Below are 17,602 nucleotides of genomic sequence, written 5' to 3'. Positions count from 1 at the left end.
CTTTGATTTGCAAACTGGATTTTGCTTTGCAGGACGATGGTGTTTGGTTCCCCGCTTGCTGCTTAGCGGATGTTAGCGGGGGACTGACTGTATCCCGCCCTGCTCCTCTCCTCCCGCTGCCTCCCCGCTCCTCTGCCCAGCAGAAGGCGACATTCCCTTGCCTTTCTGCCGATTTCTGGCGGATCCCAGTTTCCGGAAGGTGCAGAATCCCTCTCCGGGAACGTGGTGCCGGGGCTGCGGCTACTGTGCTGCTCCCGGCGCCCGCTTTCCCGGCGGCCTGGGCCGGGCTCCCTGCGGCGGCCGTCCGGAGGCGGTGGCCGCCCTTTCCCGGCGGGACGGCAGCTCCCCGGGCTCCAGGGCGGGCGGATTTGCCTGGCGGAGGGGCACCCGCGCGGCGAAGGGCCTCTGCGGAGAGATGCGCGGGGAGAGGCTGGAGCCACCGCCGGGACGGGAAAGGACCGGCTGCGGAGAGGGGCGCGAGGGCGGCCGGATGGGGAGGCGAGAGGGGACGAAAAGCCGTGGGGACGGGGCAGGTGGCAAGGAGGGCACGGGAAGGAGGGATGCGGGAGGGAGGGATGCGGGAGGGAGGGATGCGGGAAGGAGGGATGGAGGAGGCAGGGATGCGGGTGGCAGGGATGCGGGAAGGAGGGATGCAGGAGGCAGGGATGCTCTGGCGTGCACATGCATGAGCACATCCGCCGAGCCACCGTCATCCGTCCGGGAAGGGCTCGGCCGGGAGGCGGAGGGGAGCGGCGGCAGCGAGAGCTCGTGCCTGATGGCCTCCACCAGCCTGTCGACCAGCCGCTCGGCGTCGGCGCGGGGGGGTCCCTGGGGGCGAGAGCACCCGGCGCGGGGTCAGGTGGCGCCGAGAGCCCCTGGGGCAGCACCGGGGCTCCCAGGCGGAGGGGGGACACTGCCAGCCCCTCGCCCGCCAGCCACTGCCCCCGCGGGTCCCCAGCAAGGCCAAGGCACGTGGCGCTCTGGAGTGCTCGGCCACGGAGCCGCCGCACCGCAGGGGCCCAGTGCTCACCGGCGTCGCGGGCGGCGTGCGGGGCGCGCAGGCAGCTCCCTGCAGCAGCCTCGTGCCTCCCCAGTGCCCGAGGGCGAACGCCGGGTTCCCGAAACGCTGCCCTGGGCCCGCCGGTTCCCCAGGGCGCCTGCGAGACTCGAAAAACATGTCACTTGTAGCTACATCACATGCAAATATACATGCAAGTGCTTATATCCTTATACCTTACTTGCAAATATATATGCAAGCATTTCTATACTTATATATGTATGCAAATATATACGCAAGCGCTTATATACTTATGTGTTATAGGCAAATATACATGCAAGCGGTTATATACTTATGCATTACATGCAAATGTGTATGCAAGCACTTATAAACTTATATGTTATATGCAAATGTATATAAAAGTGCTTATCCTGTGTATGCCAATATATAAGTGCCCCCGGCCCCCGGAGCAGCTGCCGCCGGACTACAGCTCCCAGCAGCCCGCGCGGCGCCGCGTGTCCGGGGCGGCGGCGGCGGCGGGAGATTCAAATCGCGGCCGCAGCCATGGAGGCGCCGGGAGCGGCCCCGACCCCGGGAGCGGGGCCCGCGCGCTGTGAGTGCCGGGGCGGGGGGCACCTGCGGGGGGAGAGGGGGGCGCGGGAGGTGCTGCCGGGCTGTCGCACCGTCCAGCCTGGCTTTTTCCTTGCAAAGCCTCGTTGAGGTGGGTAAACGTAGAAAAAAGCAAAAAACCCCAAACTGTCTGTTTTTGCCGGTGCCGCCGCCCAGACGAGCGCCTCACCGCCGACGAGATGGACGAGCGGCGGCGGCAGAACGTCGCCTACCAGTACCTGTGTCACCTGGAGGAGGCCAAGCGGTGAGGCCCCCTCCCCTGCCAGCCGCAGAGTGCCAGAGCGGATAAGGAGGGGATGCAAAAGGGGCTCTGGGTGGGCGAGATTCAACAGCAGGAAAAGCCTGTCTGCACTCTCTGGCCCTCCAAAGGTGGTTTCTTCATTTTGTTTTGGGTTTTTTTTGACCATTTGGACATGCACTCGCACCCAAACGGGCGCTCTGAGAAACGGTCTTCTGCTAAACCCTGCAGCAAGGGGGGTGGAGAACCAGCCTTTCCCAGCTGCTCCGTTGACATGGACTCATGGGAGGGTTGTCTCCCTCGGGTGGCTGCTTTCCCTGTCCGCATGGGGCCCGGGGCAGGGCTGCTGGTGGGGGCCAAGGCTCCGCAACGCGCCCCCCTGTCTCTGCCCCGCCAGCTGGATGGAGGCCTGCTTGCGCGAGGAGCTGGCCCCGCCGACGGAGCTGGAGGAGAGCTTGCGGAACGGCGTCGTCCTGGCCAAGCTGGGGCACTGCTTCGCCCCGGACCTCGTGCCCCTGAAGAAGATCTACGACCGCGAGCAGCTGCGGTACAAGGTGAGACGGGGCTGCGGCGTTAGGGACCGTTCCCTGAATGCAAATCCCACTTCTGCCGCAGCGGGGACGCGTGAACCATGCAAAAACCCCCCTGGGGTTGATGGGGTCTTCCCATGGCCAGTGAAAGCAAAGTGGGGAGAAACATAGGTTCTAGAGAAGCTAAGGCCTGTAGGTTTAACTTTGAGCGCTGGTTCTGCCCGGTGGGTTTGGGGCAGCAGGTGACCCCAGGGATGGGAGAGGATGAGCTTGAACCTCAGCCTGAGCTGGTTTCATCTCCTCCCATCTAGGCAACCGGGCTTCACTTTCGGCACACGGATAATATCAACCACTGGCGCGACGCCATGACCCACGTGGGCCTTCCTTCGGTAACGAGTCCCCGTGGCTCGCCGGGGTGGCCCTTGAGCCCTGCCATCCCCGCAGACCACCTGGTCCAGGCCTGACTCCTGTGTCCTTGGCAGATCTTCCACCCGGAGACCACCGACATCTACGACAAGAAGAACATGCCCCGGGTGGTCTACTGCATCCACGCGCTCAGGTGGGTCCCCAGTCCTGGTCCCGGGGCCAGAGGTGTTGTCTTGGCTCGTGTTCGCGGTACGGAGCCCTTTATGGGCATCAAGAATGTGGGAAGGCTCCCAAATCCCAACCTTGGGGACTCCTTGCGTTTGCTTAATCCTACATCTGACAGACTCAGCGAGATGCATCCTGATGTGAAACCCTTTGGGATGGGGGGGGGGGGGGATGTAAGAGCCCGTGGGATCCAGGTGCTGGGACTTGGAAACCTGGGGTCATGCTTCACGTATTTCTTTAACAAAGTGTCTGTGCCTAGTTAAGGATTATTGCTGCTCCTCGTAGGAGAAAGGAGGCACAGGGCTGGGGGGGCTTGGCTGGGGGTGTTTCAGTGAGTCTGCGGTGGCCATGGGACTGCCAAGTCCTCCTCTCCCAGCCTGGGCCACGGGGCTGCAGAGCCCTCTCCGTGCCCAAGGGGAGGAAATAGTCAAAGTGCTGCGTTGGGAGGGAGAAGCGGGTCACGGCGTGCGTCTGCTTCATCTTTCAGCTTGTACCTGTTTAAGCTGGGGCTGGCTCCGCAGATCCAGGACTTGTACGGGAAAGTGGACTTCACAGGTAGGAACCCGCACGGGGAGACCTGGGCCAGGGCTGGCAGCTCGTGTTTGTCCGTGCGTGCCGCTATGTTCTTGGATCCCTTCAATAAAAGGGATGCTGAGAATAAAGATCTTGAACGGGCTTCGGTAGCGCTGCCCCCGACGCAGGTGCTTTCTGCACCGTCGGGCTCGGCGGAGGAGCGAAGGGCTCTGCTGTCTGCTCCCGGGCCGGGGCAGGTCTGCACGGGTTGAGTGCCGCGCTGGCCCAGAGCGGTGATGTCCCTGCTCTGCTCCAGAGGAGGAGATCAACAACATGAAGCGGGAGCTGGAGAAGTACGGCCTGCAGCTGCCGGCCTTCAGCAAGATCGGGGGCCTCCTGGCCAACGAGCTCTCGGTGGACGAGGCGGCAGGTGAGCGGGAGCCGCGGGGGAAAGCGGTGACGTGCGTCAGCCCACAGCAGCATCGCGGCTCGGGATTCCCGCTGCTGAACGCGCCGGCCCCAAATGGCAAAGCTGGGCTCAGCAAGTCCCTGCAAACCACACGGTGCTTCTGAGGTGCTCAAAAAGCCTCTCTGCAGCTTGGGCTCCTTGCTGCTCTCCTTCGGACCAGCGCAGGGCTGGCACATCCCCTTCCCGGCGGGCAGTGCCTGGGTTTGCATGAGCTGGACTGGCTCTGGAGAAATCACGACTGCCCGGGCACTGGGGTCTGCCCTTGGAGAAGGGAGATCCTCCACTGTCGTGCGTGGGGTGGCTTGTCCCACCGCAGGGCTGGAGGTAGATGGTGGATGGTCCGTTACAGCCCTTGGTGCTCCATCTCCCCGGGGCGGCTGTTTCACGTCTCCTTCCCGCCTCGTCCCCAGTCCACGCAGCCGTGCTGGCCATTAACGAAGCGGTGGAGAGGGGAGTGGTGGAGCAGACCATGGAGGCCCTGCGCAACCCCAACGCCATGCTGCTCAACCTGCGGCAGCCCGTGGCGGCTGCCTACCAGGAGGTGCTCTACCAGGCGAAGCTGGAGAAAGCCAGCAATGCCAGGAATAGGGTAAGCACGGCCTGGGGGGGACGGAAGAAGGAGCAGCCCCTTCTCTGGTGGAAGGTGCTTCCAGCTGGAGGGGTTCCTCTTGGTCACAGCGTGTCCTTGTGTTTCGCTCACGGGTGGGGAATCTGTCTCCAGTACCTGCAGGCGATCCCGGAGGGGGAGGACATCTACGACCGGTGTCTGACCCAGGCTGAAATACAAGGGAACATCAACAAAGTGAACGGTGAGCAAAGCTGCAGCTCTTCTTCTTGTGAGGGGGGGTGTCTCCAGAGCTGCTGCTGTCAATACAGAGCTTATTGGGCAAATCTGGCACGATCCTGGCAATCCCAGGCTGGAAGGAAGAACCTAGCCTGGATGTTAGATGTAGCAGAAAGGAGATGTCTCCTCAGGCCAGCCTCAGACCTGGCAGGAGCAGGGTTGGTTGGGTGTTTCCAAGGAGAAATTGAAGTTCTTGGCATGTGGACTTGTGGCTCAGGTTTACTCTCCTCCCTGGAGACATGGGATGACTTAACCTCTGGCCTCTCCCCTAGTCCACGGGGCTTTGGAGCGTGTGGATGACGCCCTGGAGAGCCAGGATGCCCAGGAGCTGTACCAGGCGCTGCAGGACCCCGTCCTGGCCCTGCGCTGTCTGCAGCGGGAGAACCTCGACGGCTACTTGGAGCAGCTCAGCCTGGACCGGGAGCAGAAAGCGCTGGTAGGGGCTCGCCGGAGCCTGGCACATGGCGTGCGCCCCAGGTGCTGGGGTGGCACCTGGGATGGCTTTGAGGGCGGTGGCCCAGCTGGAGAGGGCTCCCCGCCCAAGAAGGGGGATGTTCAGCGGAGCTGCAGGCTTCCTGCAAGGGGGGTTGAGCGTTGGCTGCTCCGTCTGGCCAAGGGGGACCTGATGCAAGTCCCGGAGTCTCTCTGTGGCTCCTGCAGGAGCTGGGCTACGCGGACCCGCTGGAGCAGGAGGAGCTGGAGGCTGGGATCCTCGCGGCAAACAGGAAGGGAGAGGAGGAGCGAGCCAGTGAGTGGTCGGGGCCGGGGCGGCCGCGGTGGGTTTGGATGCACCGCGCTCCATCGCGGGGACCGGCTGGACCCGGCAGCCTGGCTGAACGCCGGGGGTCGGTCCCGGCCCCGGCCCCTTCCCGTGCCCACCCGGCCCGGTGTCTCCGCTCAGCGCTGCAGGCCGTGAGCCGAATCAACGCGGCCGTGCGCTGGGGGAATCCTGCCGAAACGCTGGCGGCCCTGATGGACCCCGCGGCGCAGCTGCCCGCCGCGCATCCCTTCGCCGCCCCGCTGTACCAGCGCGAGCTGGCCCCGCTGCAGCGCCAGCACCCGCGGGTGAGCATCGCCCCGGGGAGGGGGGCACCGGGAGCCCGGGGGGGCCGCGGGCAGCGCAGGGAGGGTCAGCGTCCGCCCGGTCCGTGCAGGGTGAGCTGGCGCAGGAGGAGCTCTTCGTGGCCGTGGAGATGCTGTCGGCGGTGGCGCTGGTTAACCGAGCCCTGGAGGCCGGAGACCCGGACGGGCTCTGGAGCTGCCTGGTCAGCCCTGCCCTGGGCCTCTCGGATGTGGAGGACGCCAACGCCCAGCGGTGAGCAGATCCCCCGCTGGAAAGCAAGGCGACGGCCCCGGCGGAAAGCTTTCCTGCTTCGATCCCCTAAACCATCGCCCTGCGTCTCCCCTGCAGGTATTTCGATGACTTATTGCAGCTGAAAGGCCAGTCTAGGAAAGCGGGAGCCGAGTTCCTGAGCTGGAACGACATCCAGGCCAGCGTGAACGGCACCAACTCCTCCGTGCAGGACGAAAACGCCAGTGAGCGGCAGCCGCGTGGCTTGGGGTCGAGGGGGGAGTTGGGCAAACCCTCCGGAAGGGCCGGTCGCGTGGGGAGCCCGACCCTCGTCGGACGCTGGAGAACCTCGCGCCGCAAAGCCGCGGGGGGAGCGGGGGCTGACGCGGGCGTCCCCTCCCTCCCGCGCAGAGGTCCTGGCCGTCAGGCTGATCAACGAGGCGCTGCTGCAGGACCATCCCGAGAAGACCCTGGCGGCACTGCTGCTGCCGGCGGCCGGCCTGGCCGGCGTCACCCCGCCGGTCGCCAGACGCTACCACGACGTCCTGGCCCGGGCGCGAAGGCAGAAGGCCCAGGTAGGGGCCGGTGACCCGCAGCAAAACGGCGGGCGGGTGCGCTTGGGGCTCGCCAGACCCTCTTTCTCTCCATCTTCCAGGCCACGGAGGATGGCGGGGCTCTGCTCTGGTGGGAAGAGATCCAGCGAGGGGTTTCCAAGGCCAACGAGGACTCGGCGGCCACGAGGAGAAGTAAGGGCTCTCTGCAGCGCTGGGAGCCGCCGCTGCAAAGAGCTGCCGCGCTGCCTGCTCCAAAGGCAGATCCCCAAAAAGAGAGGATTTGCCGGGGCCACCGCGTCGCTGCGGGTCCCCGTGACCCCCCCTTCCTCCGCTCCCGCAGTGGCCCTGGGCGTCGCGGCCATCAACCAGGCCATCAAGGAGGGGAAGGCGGCGCAGACGGCGCGCGTGCTGCGCAACGGCGACGTGGCCCTGCGCGGGGTGGTGACCGCCTGCGCCGGCACCTACCAGCAGCAGCTCGCGGCCCTGGCGGCCGGCAAGACGCAGACGGGTGAGAGCGCGGGGGCCGCGGGCAGCCCCGCTCCGTCCCGCGGCCGCTTCGCAAGGCGGCTCCCCGACCGCGCCGCTCTCCTCCGACGCGCAGGCAGCGGGAAGCCTTGCTGGGTCCGGCACGGGCTGGAGGACGGCGCCGAGTACTACCTGAGCCTGCAGACGTTCGAGGGCACCTGGGACCGGCCCCGCGCCGGCGTCCTCAACACCACGCACCTGAGCCGGGAGGAGATCCAGGTAGGGGCGGGCCGGGGCGCCCGGGGAGGCCGGCGGCGCTGCGGGTGCTGAGCCGGCCCGTCGTCTCCCCGCAGTCCGTCATCACCCGCGTGACGGCGGCCCACGACCGGGAGCGTCTCTGGGCGGCCAACGCCGGCTTCGTCGCCCGGCTGCAGGCGCGGGCCAGGGGCTACCTCGTCCGCCGGGCGTTCGCGGCCCGCCGGCGTGTCCTGCGGGAGCAGTGGCCGGCGGCTGCCAGGATCCAGGTGACGTGCGGCGGGGATGCAGAGCACGCGGCCGCTCGCTGCATCCTCCGGCCGGTCCTCGGTGCCCCGTGCAGGGCGCTGCCCCGTCGGTATCCGAAAAACTCCTCTTTCCTCGTCTCCAGGCTTTTTGGAGAGGATACCGGCAGCGCAGGGCTTACCGGGAGAGGCTGCGCTACTTGCAAGCCAACGCGGATGCTGCAGTAAAGGTTGGGAATCTGGTCCCTGGAGCCTGGTTTTGCCCCGCAGACGTAGTTCATGCTGCCGTAGCTCCCATCCCATCGGTGAAATGGCGTTTACCTCCCTGCCCGTTGGAAAGGCGGCAGCTTGGGGGAGGGACGTAGCGGCTGGTGCACGTGTAGCTTAGCAAACCCGGCTTTCGGCTGCCGGTCCCGTCCCAAACGCCGCGTGTTGGGAGATCCCTGCCCAGCACAAACGAAACCCTGCTGTGAGCTCTGATTAGACGGAGAACGTCTTGCAAAACTGCAGCTCCCTCCCTCCCTGCCCGCTGCGCAGCCGTGCTCGCCGCGCTGCTCCCCAAACCGCCGAACCTCTCTCCTAGATCCAGGCGTGCGTGAGGATGTGGCAGACCCGCAAGAAGTACCAGGAGAGGCTGCGCTACTTCAGGAGGAACGTGAGTGTCGGGGTGGGCGACTGCAAACAGCCCCCTACAACAGCCCGGGGGAGATGTTGGGAGCTTGTCGCTGGCACGGAGGGGTGGAAAAGTCCCCCAAAGCGCAGTCAAACCGCTGCTCCCGAGCGCTTGCAGCACCAGCTGGAGAGGGAGAAGCTGGCGGGCGCATCCTTGTGCCAGGACGGATGGGAAGGGAAAGGGGTCTCGTGCCTCGCAAGCCTGGCTGCCGACCTCCCAGCTCTGCACAGGCCCCGGAGAAGAAAACGCTCCAGCTCCCTGACAACCAACAGGGACCGAGATGCACGTTAGAGGGGAGCGAAAGTTGGAAGGAAAGTGTCACCTGCGGGAAGCGAAGCTGCTCCTCTGGCATCGCTGTGGCATGTGAAATGCAGCAATTGCAGAGGAAGCAACTGCTGAGGCTTCTCCGAGGCACAGGGCAAAACCCTGAAATTCCTCCTGGGTTTGGGATGCCCTTATCCCATGCACCTGTGGATTCCTGGAGTCGGGAAAGCCCTGACAAGCAGTGAGGGAGCAGCTAGCCGGCTGCCCAGCCGGCTCTCCGGCGCTCCCAGTTTGCTGCAGGGATGCTATGGGGAACCTTCCCTCCTCTTCCCCGCTCTCACCCCCTTGTTTGTCTTGGCAGATTAAAGCTGTAATTAAAATCCAGGCTTTTGTGAGAGCTAACAAGGCCCGTGGGGATTACAGGATGCTGGGTAAGTGCCTGCTCATCTCTGCTCTGAAGTGGCTATAATTAATTGGGGACGGGGATGCCTCCTTCCTCGTTTACCCTGCCGGCGGCAGGCTGGCCTGAAGCGTCTGGGTGGCAAACGTGGGCGGCAGAGGCTTCACACCGCTTCGAGCAGCCCCGGGGCCGTCCGCGCTGCTCCTCTGCTCCCGAAGGCTCCCCGGGGAGTCATCGCTAATGCAGAGCCCGGCGTGGTCCCATCCCGCACCCTCTGCCAGGGGCGACCAGCACGGGGCATCCTTGCAGTGGAAGAGCTTTTCTGGAGGGGGAGGATGAGGATGGAGTGTTTTTGTGATATACCGGGAGCGTGGGGCCGCGGCGGGTGCTCACGGGGCCGCCGTGCCTCCTTGCAGTCCACGCCAGGAACCCGCCGCTGAGCATCGTCCGGCGCTTCATCCACTTGCTGGAGCAGAGCCAGCACGACTTCTGGGAGGAGTCGGAGCTGCTGCGGCTGCGGGAGGAGGTGGTGAAGAGGATCCGCGCCAGCCGGCAGCTTGAGAGCGACCTGGACCTCATGGACATCAAGATTGGGCTGCTGGTGAAGAACAGGATCACGCTGCAGGTCGGGGAGCGCCGTGGGGTGGGGAGGGACCTCTGCCATGGTGCTCTGGGTGTTAAACCAGCACAAATCTGGCCTCACCTCCTTGGCATTACAGCTTAAACTTCTCCGCTTTGCTTTTAAAGCGATTCAAGGGATTTAGATATCTTCTAGATCCCCAGAAGCTAGGCTGAAACGTGGAGCTTGCTCACGGCTGCCAACGCTTTTGCTCTCTCCTTGCCCACGGCTGCTCCAGGAGGTGGTCTCCCACTGCAAGAAGCTGACCAAGAAGAACAAGGAGCAGCTCTCGGAGATGATGGCCATAGACAAGCAGAAGGGGCTCAAGTCGCTCAGCAAGGAGAAGCGGCAGAAGCTGGAGGCCTACCAGCACCTCTTCTACCTGCTGCAGGTAAGGGTGGCAGGGCTCTTGGTGGGAAGGCTGGGGCAGCCCTGGCCCTGCAGCACTCGGGGCTGTCGTCCTGCTCCTCGTCTCTGCAGACCCAGCCCGGGTACCTGGCCAGGCTCATCTTCCAGATGCCCCAGAACAAGTCCACCAAGTTCATGGAGTCCGTGATCTTCACCCTTTACAACTACGCGTCCAACCCGCGGGAGGCCTTCCTGCTGCTCCAGCTCTTCAGAGCTGCCCTGCAGGAGGAGATCAGGTGGGTGGCCACAGGCACCCTGGTTTTGGGGGAGATCTGGGAAAAGGCTGGACCAGGAGCTTCAGCTTGGATGCAGTTGTTCCCTCTGGCTGTTGGCTCCTTGCCTCTGGCTATGGCCCTGTGCCGGGAGAGTGAACGTGACAGTTCATCGACATCGATCTGTTGCTCTCTCCAGGTCCAAAGTGGACCACGTCCACGACATCCTGACGGGGAACCCCACGGTGATCCGGCTGGTGGTCAGCTTCTACCGCAACGCCCGCGGGCAGAACGCCCTGCGGCAGATCCTGGGCGGTGCTGTGCGGGAGGTCCTGCAGGACAGGACCCTCAGCATCCGCACCAACCCCGTGGACATCTACAAGGCTTGGATCAACCAGACAGAGTCGCAGAGCGGGCAGAAAAGGTCAGGCCCTGGGCTAGGATGCTTAGCCTGGAGGCAAGCTGGTGGACGCTGCGACAGTGACGGGGATCTTGTCTTCCGTCTGCAGCAAGCTGCCATACGAAGTCAGCCCTGAGCAGGCCCTAAGCTACCCCGAGGTCCAGAGGCGGCTGGACATTTCTATCCGCAACCTGCTAGTGATGACCGACAAGTTCGTCTCTGCCATCACCTCTTCAGTGGATAAAATCCCGTACGTATCTCGATGGCTTGTAGCCCCCTCCCTGCTAGGTTTCCAGACGGAGGGTAATTTCAGTGAGGCCCTAGAAAGGGACCTTGGGCAATGGAGGTCCTCCCTTCCCCTTAGTTGCTGTAGGACTGAGTTCTCATGCTGCCAGTAAGGGGAAAAAGTACCAGCGGGCATTGCTGTCCCTGCCCTTCCAGTAATGCTCTGGCTGGCACTCCTCGCCTCTGCATTTGAGTGCTTTGCTGCTGATGTCAGGGTGTCTGCGAGGAAGAACCTGAGCTCTGAGGGGGTCTTGAAGGATGAAGGCTTCCCACAGGGATATCTAAGTGGGTAGCGAAGGGACAGGAGAGGGGCTGGAGAGATCAGGGCTTGCGCAACCTCCAGCACTTTGCTGTGTTTCTGGATCCTCCATTGCCTCAAGGTTTTGGGGCTTCCTATGTCACCAAGTGCAGCAGTGATGCTCTTGTGTAACGCAGAGATTGGCCATCTAGCTGGAGATCAGGCAGGACGGCCAAGTCCAGCCCTGCCCCGAGTGCTAACCGAGCTCTCTCCTATCCTCTCCCCAGCTACGGCATGCGCTACGTGGCCAAGATCCTGAAGACATCTTTGGCTGAGAAATTCCCTGAGGCCTCGGAGGAGGAGATCTATAAGGTGACGGGGATCTGTGCTACCTGGGGGGGTTCAGCTGCATGTGTATACAGTGGTCTAGGATCTTACCCAGGGACACATCCATAAAGTGGTTGTAATTTCTCTCCTGACTTGAAGTTGCCTTCAAGTCTGAATGATTCCCTTAAGCTACTAAGGAAATGCCAGCTCTGGGCACTTCTCTGTCCCCTCCGGGAGGGACCAGGACCTCCCACCCTGGGCAGCGTGAGCGTAAAACCGCCCTCCCCGCCGAGCCACCAGCCCACGTGCTGCCCAGCCCTGTGGCTGACACCGTCACCTGTCCTGCTCCCTAGATCGTTGGCAACCTGCTCTATTACCGCTTCATGAACCCGGCGGTGGTGGCTCCCGACGGCTTCGACATCGTGGACATCTCGGCCGGGGTGGCCCTGCACCCTGACCACCGCCGCAACCTGGGCTCCATCGCCAAGGTGCTGCAGCACGCGGCTGCCCGCAAGGCCTTCGACGGGGAGAACGCCCACCTGCGTGTCGTGAACCGCTACCTGGAGGACACCCACGAGAAGTTCAGGTGGGCGCCGGGATGGTGTCGGCTCCGCTTAAGGACATACCTGGGACTTTGGGGTACACGGTGCTGAATGTCCAGACACTTTGTGCAGTGGCAAGCAGAGGATTGTGACCCTAGAAATAAAAAGGGGGACGTGTTGGGGAGGAAGGGAGGGATCTAGCTAAAGCCAGGGGTTTTGGGGACTTGCTGAGAGGTTCTTCCCCGCAGGGAGTTCATCTCTGCTGCCTGTTGCGTCCCGGAGCCAGAGGAGCGGTTTAACATGGATGAGTACTCGGAGATGGTGGCGGTGGCCAAGCCAGTCATCTACATCACGGTGGGGGAGCTCATTAACACCCACAAGGTGAGGGCGTGATGTCTACCCGCAGACGAGCAGGTCTTGCGCAAAGCAGCCTGAACCTGAGCCCTGGTGACCTCAGCATGATGCTCACCACGTGCATTATCCAAAGCAAACTCCCAGCTTCTCTGCCTGCCCTCCGAAAACACCGTGATTGTCCCCACTTGCCAAGATAGGGCATCAGCATCATAGATCCCCTCCATGTAACTTCCTAATTCCTGCAGGGAACTTGGCCAACTCTTGGCCCTGCTACGTCCTGCGGGGCTGGATCCTACAGTCCAAATGTGTGTTGCAGGGAAAAGGATTCCTCCTCTTCAGTCCCCACCTCCTGGGCCTTCCGCTTTCTGCTGCGTTTCACCATGCTCCCCTGCACCCCATCGCAAGGACGGCTGCTCCTGGCCTGGGCTCTTGGACTGTTTGTTTTTTGATCACGTTCCTTTTTTATGCAAGCAAATGATCCAGATTCTGCAGATTCTCTGCCTTTGTCCTCTGCTGAACCTCCCAGCTTTGCAGCGCTCTTTCTTTGAGTGCAAAGGCAGCTGTGTCGTTCCCTACCGGACCAGCCCTTGTTCAGAATCCTGTTTCTTTGCACCCCCCTGTGCCCCTGACTCTGCTCTCTTGTGTCGTGCAGCTTCTGCTAGAGCATCAGGACTCCATCGCACCACTTCACGGAGACCCCCTGCATGAACTTCTGGAAGATCTGGATGAAATTCCTACCGTCCAGTTCCTTGTTGGTACGTACAGCACCCCATGAGCTTCAAGATCTCCCAAAGCTGTAGCAAATGGCACCTCTTGCTAGTCACAGCCTTCTCGGCATGTGGCTGAGCTCGTCCTTCCCCGCAGAGCATCCAAGCCCTCGTTCCAGCTCACGTGGGTCTGAGTTCTGCAGAGGTTTCTGCAACATCAGTGTTTTTCAGTCTTGGGTTATGCAAGAGGACTAACACTTCGTAGGACCAGAGGGGCTGGGATGTGTCTGTACAATAATTCAGGGTGCAGTGTGACTATCTTGCCTCTAATACTGAGAAGATTTCATCTTCTGTCAATTAACGTGCTCCCTTGCAGCTCGGGGGGGAGGTGGGAGTCTCCTTGCTCCAGCACACGCACCACGTCTTGCACCCTTGGGTCCTCTGCAGACACGAGTCTGTTTGAGGACACTTCTTGCACTAAAGGCTTGCCGAATCGGTTTGGCCGTGGCTGCTCGGGCTCGTGCCGGCGGCAGGGCCCGGGGGCAGCCGGCTCTGCTCCTTGTGCTCCCGTGCGGCTCCTCCCGGCTCCTTGCAGGCGAGGGCGTTCCCAGCCCGGCGGACGGCACCGCGGAGCAAGCGCTCTCCCAGCTCGCCAAGGCGGAGATCTCCCTCACCCTCACGAACAAGCTCGTGCTGGAGGCCAGCAGCGAGGAGGCCGACGCGAAGAGCTTGCTGCTGAGGTGAGGACGTGCTGCTGGGCGCAGGGCGCTGGGGACGTGGCCCAGGAGGCGAATGGGGCAGCCAACGCCGTGCCGCAGCCCGGAGTCTCGTGGCCTCTTGCTAGCTTGACTTCAGGGCAGCGTCATGGTGGGTGACGCTAGCTCGGATGTTAAAGGGAAGCAAGAAATGTTCGGAATAGACTAAACAACTTGCGGGAGGGAAATGGCCTGGAACGGGGCGCCTGACTTCTCTTTCTCACCTCTAGCACCAAGCAAATGCTAGTGGACGTGATCCAGTCCCAGCCAGGAGATTCCCTGCTGGAGATCCTGCAGACTCCGGCGTCAGAGGACGAGGTGGGATGCTCGTGGGAGAAGCGTGTGCCGAAAACCTCTTGTTCAGGGGAAAAGGCAAACAAGCAGAAGGCTAGCCTGCTCCTCGTTCCGTGTCTGTGTGCCGCTGCGGTGGCCGACAGCAGCGATGCTCCTGTGAAACGTCCCTGTCTTGTCCCCCAGGAAGCCTCCCACTCCCATCTCATGCGCAGACGGGCGCTGCGGGACGCCCGGACCCCCGACAAGCTGAAACGCAACCGCTCGCTGGCTGGGAACAGCCAGCTCTCCATGGAGGAGAAGAAGCGTAAGGTCATCCGAAACCTGCGGCGCTTGGAGAGCCTGGGCGTTGTGGACTCTGCTGATGAGTACCAGGGGATCGTTAACGAGATGGCCAAGGTGAGCCAGGGGCTGCGCGGGAGCCTCCGCATGCAGAGGAGTGAGCGGTTGCTTGGCCAGGGCCCCGTGGGGTGGAGGGTGCTGCAGGGCTTGGGTGCACGCCTTGATGTCACCTCAAGTCTGGAGGTCCCCCCTCCAAACCCACCTGGTGTCCTGTTCCAGGACCTCGTTTGAAGCTCCGGGTGGGTGACGCTGGCTTTCTCGTATGGCTTTATTTTCCCCAGGATATCCGCAATCAGCGGCGATATCGGCAGCACCGCAAAGGGGAGCTCCTGAAACTGAGACAGACCCTCCAAGGACTCGACTCCAAGACCTTGTTTTACGAAGAGCAGATCGACTATTACAACCAGTACATCAAGACCTGCCTCGACAACCTGGCAGCCAGCAACAAGTAGGTTTTCTTTGCACCAAACCCCCCCGTTATGAACATTTAATGCATGTGGGGTTGGAGGGGTTATCTGTGGTTAAAGACCCTCTGGTGCGAGACTGAGTCTGCGGTCCCATCTCTCGCAGGGCCAGCGGGAAGAGCAAGAAGCTGCAGGCGTTGCATTACACGGCAGCCCGGCTGTTCGAGAAGGGGGTGCTGCTGGAGATCGAGGACTTGCCCGTCAGCCAGTACGTAGTCTGGGAGATGAGGTATTGCAGGGTAATTCTGGGGGCACGTAGAGCAAGACTGCCTGGAGGGGTGCCCACGGGCCCATCGTCCCCCGTGGATGGGGTGAGCTGTTTGAGGTGTTACCCGGACCGCAGCAGGGCCGGGATTTGGAGATGGCTTTTTGAGCTGTAGATCTGGATTATCCGTGACGATGGGGCTGCTCGGCGGTTCCAGATGGAGCGGCAAGGGGCCCGGTGGTGCCATCTGGGTCGCGCTAACCCCTGCCGTTCCCTCTAGGTTCAGGAACGTGATTTTCGACATAATCCCCTGCGAGGAATCGGGCAAGTTCCAGGTGAAAGCCAAGTTCATGGGCATCGACATGGAGAAGTTCCAGCTCCACTACCAGGTGGGCAGCCCATCGCTGTGCCCCGCGGCGAATGGGATCTTGAGGCTGCTGCGGGAACGGGGTTGAACCCAGGAGTCCGGGCTCCACCCGGGGGGTGTGGGAGGCGGATGGTCTCCCCAAAACCCGGCTGGTCGAGGGCAGCGGCCAGAGCTGGTCTGGAGCCGTGCCCTGAGAAGGGGACAGACCTGCCGCACTGCGGGGAAGCATCTCCTCGCTGCGTTTCCTAATGCAAACCCAGCTTCTCGCTGGCTTCCCTCTTCCCTCGGGGCCAGCAGGGTCTGGGAGGGGGTCGCTGCCGGGTGCCGAGGTTGGGAGAGGGTCTCTCTCTCCTCCAGGACCTGCTGCAGCTGCAGTACGAGGGCGTAGCCATCATGAAGATGTTCGACAAGGCCAAAGTCAACGTCAACCTGCTCATTTTCCTCCTCAACAAGAAGTTCTTCAAGAAGTAACGAGCAGGGGGTGGGCGGGAGGGGAGGGGAGGGTGCTGCTGGGCTGGGGGGATGGATGGCGATGCAAACCTGCCAAGGAGAAACCTCATGGAGTGCGTCCTGGGGCCGAGCGGTCCCCTCTGCAGCGGGGCAAGCCACCTCCATGGGTCTCTTGACTCTTGAGCTCTTGCAGCAAACGGCATCTCCCTGGGGAGAGCAGAGGGCTCCCTTTCCCCGGACAGTAGAGGCAACGTCTCCCTTCCCCACCTCACTCCCGCCCCAAAAACAAGGGCTCTCTGAACCAAAGTTAGATGTGGGACTCTGGGCAAGCTGCTCTGGCTCCAATTTCTGCTCAAAGCTTGACCGAACCCCGACCAACCCAGAAAAGCATCATTATGAGCCCTCTGCAAACCAGCTGGGAGCATCTCTCCCTTCCTGGCTTGCTCTGGAGCAAAGCGGTACCTGGGTATTTAAGAGGTGACCGTCTCCCTCCAGGAGGGAAGACGTGGCTGCTGCATCTTTCACGGCACGTGTAACTGTTTTTAAAGCTCGTATTTATGCGTATCGTGGCTGTTTAGTTCCTGTGTCACTAACAGCTGGCTGCTTAAGGACACTAAGGATTTCTGGACACTAGGCAACTTTTTAGCAATGAAATAAAGGTATTCTAATATTTTTTTTCTTCCTCCCTGCTAGTTAAAGAGGGGCAGATGCCAGAATTAGACTTTGTAGTGTGGAAGGGGAGCGGGAATACGGGAACCGGCTTTGCAATCACTGCTTATGGAGACAGGACGGGCTGCTCTCTCGGCAATGAGGTGCAGTAGGAGAAAATCGGTTTTTAAATTGCATTTCCCTGCATGCTGTGGCTGCTCTCGAGCTAGACGGAGGGGAGAAAGAGCGAAGCGGAGGAGGTGGGCGCAGAGCTGCTGGTGTCCCCGACCCTCGGGGGCTGCTTGGGGGGCCCCGCTCGGAGGCGGCCGCTGCGTGCGGCTGTGGCTGGACCTCTCCTCCGCAGCCACATTGACAGCTAGCGGCTTTGGGGACAAAATCCCTTTTTTTGTGTGTGGTGGGGAGGGAGAGGAGCTGTGCTCAAGGTCACCCACGCGCTGCTGGCAGAGGTGCCCTGTGCGTGCATCACACATCCCTTCCCCTCTCCGCTGCCGGGTTTGCAGCACCGAGGGCTGCTAAAACGCATCTTTTTGGGCCGGTGGCAGTGGCTCCCTCCCGTGCCCGCTGCACCCACCGGCACTTGGTGCAATGCTCTGTGCAATGCGAGTGCCAGAGGGAGAAATGGGCTCTCCAGCTAGCGTGCAATAGCCTGGTGCCCCTGCTAGGAAGGCTGCTCCCTTCCCCCTTGATTTTATTATGGTATTTGATCAGTTTTTAATGACTGAGCTGCTTCAGGAGCAGCATCGACTCGGTGTGCACTTTCTGCTCTGGGGCCCTTCCTGCCCCTCTGGCTCCTCCGGCCTGTCTTGTCTTTGGAAAATGTGTGTTTGTGGGTTTTTATGTATTTTTTTTTCCTTTCCTTTGTCATGTAAATGCTGTATATGGCACTTCTGTCCCTGCTGCGGGTGCACCGTGTCCCAGCTGCGCTGCCCTAGCGCCCTGGCTTGGTTTATTCTAAATAAAACATGTATGAGAAAATGCTCTGCGTGCTCGTCTCTCCTTAAACCAGGC

The 17,602-nt window shown here is 62.0% G+C and overlaps 1 protein-coding gene across 1 annotated transcript; it reads left to right on the top strand.

The window, feature by feature from the left end:
- The first annotated feature begins 1,496 nt into the window (after positions 1 to 1,496).
- Positions 1,497 to 15,962, top strand: IQGAP3 (IQ motif containing GTPase activating protein 3). The gene is made up of 38 exons (XM_026112837.2): positions 1,497 to 1,610; positions 1,784 to 1,871; positions 2,263 to 2,419; positions 2,707 to 2,784; positions 2,878 to 2,954; positions 3,474 to 3,541; positions 3,816 to 3,929; positions 4,379 to 4,557; positions 4,690 to 4,777; positions 5,085 to 5,248; positions 5,473 to 5,560; positions 5,714 to 5,877; positions 5,967 to 6,127; positions 6,224 to 6,348; positions 6,515 to 6,678; positions 6,759 to 6,849; positions 6,998 to 7,165; positions 7,259 to 7,401; positions 7,476 to 7,646; positions 7,769 to 7,852; positions 8,206 to 8,277; positions 8,921 to 8,990; positions 9,376 to 9,584; positions 9,817 to 9,969; positions 10,059 to 10,222; positions 10,398 to 10,622; positions 10,708 to 10,848; positions 11,409 to 11,493; positions 11,802 to 12,034; positions 12,239 to 12,371; positions 12,997 to 13,099; positions 13,647 to 13,791; positions 14,037 to 14,124; positions 14,284 to 14,496; positions 14,721 to 14,887; positions 15,010 to 15,111; positions 15,389 to 15,497; positions 15,833 to 15,962. Exons 1-38 carry the CDS (start codon positions 1,562 to 1,564, stop codon positions 15,944 to 15,946), a joined length of 4,947 nt encoding a protein of 1,648 aa, XP_025968622.2. The 5' UTR covers positions 1,497 to 1,561; the 3' UTR covers positions 15,947 to 15,962.
- Positions 15,963 to 17,602: the final 1,640 nt, after the last annotated feature.

Source organism: Dromaius novaehollandiae, chromosome 29 (genome assembly GCF_036370855.1).
Source record: "Dromaius novaehollandiae isolate bDroNov1 chromosome 29, bDroNov1.hap1, whole genome shotgun sequence".
Taxonomy (NCBI): Eukaryota; Metazoa; Chordata; class Aves; order Casuariiformes; family Dromaiidae; genus Dromaius; species Dromaius novaehollandiae.
Note: the sequence above shows the minus strand (reverse complement) of the source record. Positions and strands in the feature narration are given on the sequence as shown.

Excerpts from the sequence above, each read along its gene's own strand:
- IQGAP3 (XM_026112837.2), top strand. The coding sequence starts at position 1,562 with ATGGAGGCGCCGGGAGCGGCCCCGACCCCGGGAGCGGGGCCCGCGCGC. Across the intron at positions 5,249-5,472 it reads ACCGGGAGCAGAAAGCGCTG|GAGCTGGGCTACGCGGACCC; the intron begins GTAGGGGCTCGC and ends TGGCTCCTGCAG. Across the intron at positions 7,402-7,475 it reads TGAGCCGGGAGGAGATCCAG|TCCGTCATCACCCGCGTGAC; the intron begins GTAGGGGCGGGC and ends GTCTCCCCGCAG.